General features: G+C 48.8%; 1 protein-coding gene across 1 annotated transcript; it reads left to right on the top strand.

Annotated features, from left to right (window-relative positions):
* Positions 1-917: 917 nt before the first annotated feature.
* On the top strand, positions 918-4,081 carry LOC125506021. The gene is made up of 2 exons (XM_048670906.1): positions 918-3,399; positions 3,504-4,081. The coding sequence occupies exons 1-2, from the start codon at positions 1,035-1,037 to the stop codon at positions 3,812-3,814; spliced, it is 2,676 nt and encodes an 891-aa protein (XP_048526863.1). The 5' UTR covers positions 918-1,034; the 3' UTR covers positions 3,815-4,081.
* Positions 4,082-5,016: the final 935 nt, after the last annotated feature.

Raw genomic sequence — 5,016 nt, 5'->3', positions numbered from 1 at the left:
TCTGCTACTTTTCTTCTCTCCCTAACGACCGGAGGCACGGAATTGAAAACTTCTGGCGCAATATCTTCTACTGTGACGCTATTGATCCATTTATCAGTCCAAAAGAAACATCTGTTTCCGTTGCCTAACTCAACATGAGCAGCAGCATTGAGTAGACGCCTTTCATGATTTTTCAAAGGATTTAGTAAGATGCTCCATGCACGATTATTTGATGTACGACATTGACTTTGTATTTGCGAGCAATCTCAAAATGTTGGAGTATATCTTAGCATCAGGAAAGAAAGTAACCTAGGCAAGGGCAGTATTCAGAATATAGAGCATCCGGCTGTGAAAATACAAGCGACTGATATGTGGGCTCTTATAAAAAATGGGTGGAAATACTGTGCGTTGTTTGTCAGAAAATATAGATGGAAATACAAGTGATTGAGACGTGGACTCTGTAAAAGTGTCCAATTATTCAGTTTTGCAGCTGTACTGACGGACGAGGAGCTGCGAGAAACAAAGCAAGAGCCTCCAAAAATCTGACGTCAGATTTATAGTGAATCAGTTCGTATTTCTTCTGAAAGTTTCTGTGTCTACACGCACGGGTTTTATGTCTGAGAATTTGTCACCTTTCCGGTCCATTGTAGGATTGCTACAGCACTGATGTATTTTCACTGCCCAAAAATGCTTCGAGACCATCGATGCACCAGAGACGAGATCCTAATTTCACCTCCGATGACACGCCCCGCCGCGCTGATCAAGTTTTGCATCAGCCAAGGTCGTCTGCCACCCATACATCAGTGCCGGCCTCCTTGTCCACCGCCCCCAGCATAGCATGGGCATGGCAACATTGCTGCTACTCCTGTCCTGTGCAAGCTCGTCCTCCGCGTAGGGAAAGTACTGACTGGCCAAGACGCGCATTCACTTTCCCCTACCTGCGGAGAACCACCACTGACCACACGGCACACTCCACACTCCACACAGCCTCTGCTCTGCTCTGCTTCCTTTCTCCAGCCGTGAAAACCCCAACCCAGCCCAGAAACCCCACCGCAATGTCCAGCGACGACGAGCTCCGCGGCCTCCTGGTCCAGGAATCCACCGCCGCGATCGTCTCCGGCGCCGACCCCTCCAGCCCCACCGCCCGATCGGCCCACTTCCTCCTCCCCCGCGCGGGGGCCGCTCCCCTCCCCGCTCTGCCATCCCCGCCACGCAATGCCGACCCTGTTCCTCTTGCCGACGAGCTCGCGGTGGAGTGGACGGACTGGCCCGGCTGCTCCAAGCTGTGGAGGCGGTGGGTGGCCAAGCTTCGGCCGCGGCACGAGCGCCTGTGGCGCAAAATTGGGATCTTGGACGGCGTTCTCGCGACCACGGGCTGGGTGCGGCGGGACGAGGACCTGCTGCTCCAGCTCGCGGGTTTCTGGTCCGGCGAGACCAACACGTTCCTCTTCCCGTGGGGTGAGGCCACGGTGACGCTGGAGGACATGGCCGTGCTCGGGGGCCTGCCCCTGCTGGGCAGGCCGGTGTGGTCGCGGCTCCCGGACGAGCTCCGCGGGGACGTGGACGCGCTCCAAGCCGTCCGGATCGCGCTCAACTGGAGCAAGAGCAAGAGAGTCAATTATACCTTGTGGGTTAAGCAATTCATCGAGGAGACCGGTGCCGGTGCCGGTGCCGGTGCTGGTGCCGCTGGCGACGGCAGAGGAGAGGCCGAGGCGGCCACATTGCTCGAGCACGGGGCGTTTCTGGCCATGTGGCTGACCAGATACGTGCTTCCGGTGGAGTCATTCGACGTGGTCAGAGCGGACGTGCTCCCCCTCGCCGCCGGACTGGCGCGCGGCAGGTGCTGGGCCCTCGCACCTGCCGTACTTGCCAACATCTACAGTGACCTCTCCGCACTCAGTCGCCACTTAAGCTTGGGCGCCAGCCATCAGCCGTTCGTGGCGAGTGCGCCACTGCACATCCTCCAGCTATGGGTCTGGGAGCGCTTCCCGGAGCTTTGCCCTGCCATCAACTCCCACGGTGGTGATCCCGGCATGCCGAGGGCTGCCAAGTGGTACAATATCAGAAGGATGCTTGATCCTGGGCACATCCATGCAGTGTTCATGTCCCCGGATGAGTTCAAATGGAGGCCGTACGGAGGCAGTAGCTTTGCTCTGCCACAAGCCAAAGGTGGCTGCTGGGTGCACTGCAATGAATTAGCAGCAAGCAAGGGATTGCAATCCTTTGCGCAATGTCTCCGACCTTGCGAACTTGTCGGCATGCAATGCATCGAGCAATACTGTCCGCACCGTGTCGCGAGGCAGCTCGGCTTCGATCAGGACGTACCTGGGACTGTTGCCCGTGCCAACTCAAGTCAAAAGACGGCATGGGCGACATACAAAATGCAGCCTGAAAATGTTTCGCTCTTCGTTCCGCAACGCGATCCGGGCATGACAGTTGAATACGCACAATGGTGGAAGCAATACTCGTCAGCATGTGCTGCCGCCGTTGCTAATACTGCAAGGATGAAACAACTTAATGTTGTAGTTATTAGCCCAAGAAAGATGAAAGCTGATGGTCTCAGTCTCAGTGGTGTAGATTGTGGCAAAAAGCGTCACTTGGAGGCTGGGATGACTCTGCAAGATGATACAGAGGATGAGATTCCGCTGGAAGAGAGGCTGAATAGTGTCATTCTAAAGACGGAAAGCCAGGATACAGAGACGCATATTTTGAAAGATGGCGAGACAAAGCAAAATTCAGAAACCGTGAAGGATTTGGTGCCAAGATGGGCAGGAAAAGGCAGACGTAGGGCAATTTCACGCAAAGTTGCTGAGAAAGCTTTCTCTGATGCAGAGGCAGTTTTGGTGAGTGAAGTTGATAAACCATCGTGTGGGCCGGTCACCAAGAATGAGAATTTTGAAGAGCAAGCATTAGGCTCGGTTATTCCGTGTGATGAGAAGAATTTCAGTTCAGAACATGGGGAAGTCGAGGGTGCAGCGACCGCTAGAAGCAACAAAGGCATTAGAGCTGCAATTGGAGCGGACATGTATTCAAATCTTCCAGACATCTTGGCCATCAGTGGTAATGAGTTGGATGAAATATTCAGAAAGGATAGCGAGGCGAGTGCAATTTATATGGAACTGTCCAAGTTGACGATGGCAGCATCCAACTCAGACCAGCCAAATGAAGAATTCGAACGACATCTGGTCACCATAAGAAGAGATGAGTCGAAGGAAATCATGGTCCAAAACAATAGTGATTATGAGCTTCCTACTGTCCAAAGTGATATCACTCTCAGACAAGGACCAGTTAAAGTAACTCATGCCACTAATGTTCAAACTAATGTTGATGTCTTAGAAGAATGCATTGATGAAATGCAGACACGCAATGTAATGGCAGAGGGAGATCAGAGAGCGAAGGTGGACAGAGAAAACTCAAAAGGTAATGAAATAGCACATGAAAATATCTCATCCTCATATCTAGCAATGGAGTCGCTTAAAGACTGTATAAAGGTTAATGCATACTTTTCCTCTTCCTTTTTGCAGGAATCAATGATGCATCTTATAATGGTCTAGTATATGGAAAGAATGAAGTGGTTAAGAGAGTAATTTCTACTAAAACACTCTACTATCTTAGACCATTCAAGCGGGTGAAAGATGCTCAGGTCAGAGATTCAAGAGCCACCAATGCAGGTCAAGTCATTTTCCAACCAGGACGGGAAGTCGGAACAACGGAAATGATTAGAGAGGCGTCTGAAGCTCGAGAAGCAGAAAAGGTTGAGTTGGAAACAATAATTGATCGTCTTAAGAAACAAGTCGTGGCGCTAGAGGTGCAGTTGCGGGGCAGGAGAACCTAGGAAATTTGAGGTATAACTTAACATAGTATAGTGGTAGCTTGGGTCTTTAGAAGACATCTCCCGATGAAGAGTACCACAAAATGGTGGGCTAGTCTTGCCGATGAAATGATCTTCATCAGCTAATTGTGCGTGCAGAAACTACAGCTCCTTAAGCTCTGATTATATGTTCCTGGTTGCTTCTTTCTTTATGTTGTGAAATTCAGGGGAATACATAAGTGCTAGTTTGTTTGGTGGTATAGATAAACGATATGCAATCTTCACACTAAACGACCGATTTGACCATGACATACATATATGTGTGTGCTCTTGTTAACTGATCTTTTGACTTACATAAAACAAGCTGATTACCTCAGTTAGCTGTGATTAAAACAAACGGTGCTTCGCAGTTGATGTGCCAATGGCCAACTTCTGTACCAAGTAGTCAAACCGAGAATCCTGTCATAGTGGTTTCGACCTTCTAGGACATGAGTTCATTGGATGCATGGAATTGGCTAACAAGGATTCAACAGATTTGGGGTGTGCATATTTGGAAACAGTTTACTGATACATAGCTTATTTTCTATCTAAAGGTTGCCTATATACTGCAAATTAACATCTCTGCCCCTACTCATCTGTAGTATCATCTCTGAACATGATATTTTTACAGATTACAAAATTGTTCTATTAGCACATCAGCATTATCTTCTTGCTTGTCCCCCAGCGCATTTATGATTCAAAGTTGAGGAGCTACCAAAAGGTACTTTACTATGCAGAGAATACATTGAGTATGCAATGGCTGTATGGACACAGACAGTTGAACTGCTCAAAGTTATTTATGTAGAGAGATAAGTTGTCTGAGAATGCTTACCTTGTCTTTCATTGCTAGTCCAGACTCCATAAGCAAAGATGTGTAGGCGCCAATAAAAATTTACTCATCTTAATGTGATTCTTGTCAGGTCATACAGCGTAGACATCCACATCTAGACTCTTCTAAAAGCAATCGCACTCCTCATCATATGTGTTCCTTTGCTATTACAGTGACAATAATTATCATGTTGGGTGAACTTGTAATATTATGTTGCTATATACAGTAGAATCCATTCTTATACCGCCATATAAGTGCACCATCAGCTAACCATCTGATCCCCTACAAGAAAAGCCTGTAGCCACTGTAGTATGTACACAGCTACTTATAAGGCAGGCATAACCGAGACCAAGCTTGC

Source organism: Triticum urartu, chromosome 5 (genome assembly GCF_003073215.2).
Source record: "Triticum urartu cultivar G1812 chromosome 5, Tu2.1, whole genome shotgun sequence".
Taxonomy (NCBI): Eukaryota; Viridiplantae; Streptophyta; class Magnoliopsida; order Poales; family Poaceae; genus Triticum; species Triticum urartu.
Note: the sequence above shows the minus strand (reverse complement) of the source record. Positions and strands in the feature narration are given on the sequence as shown.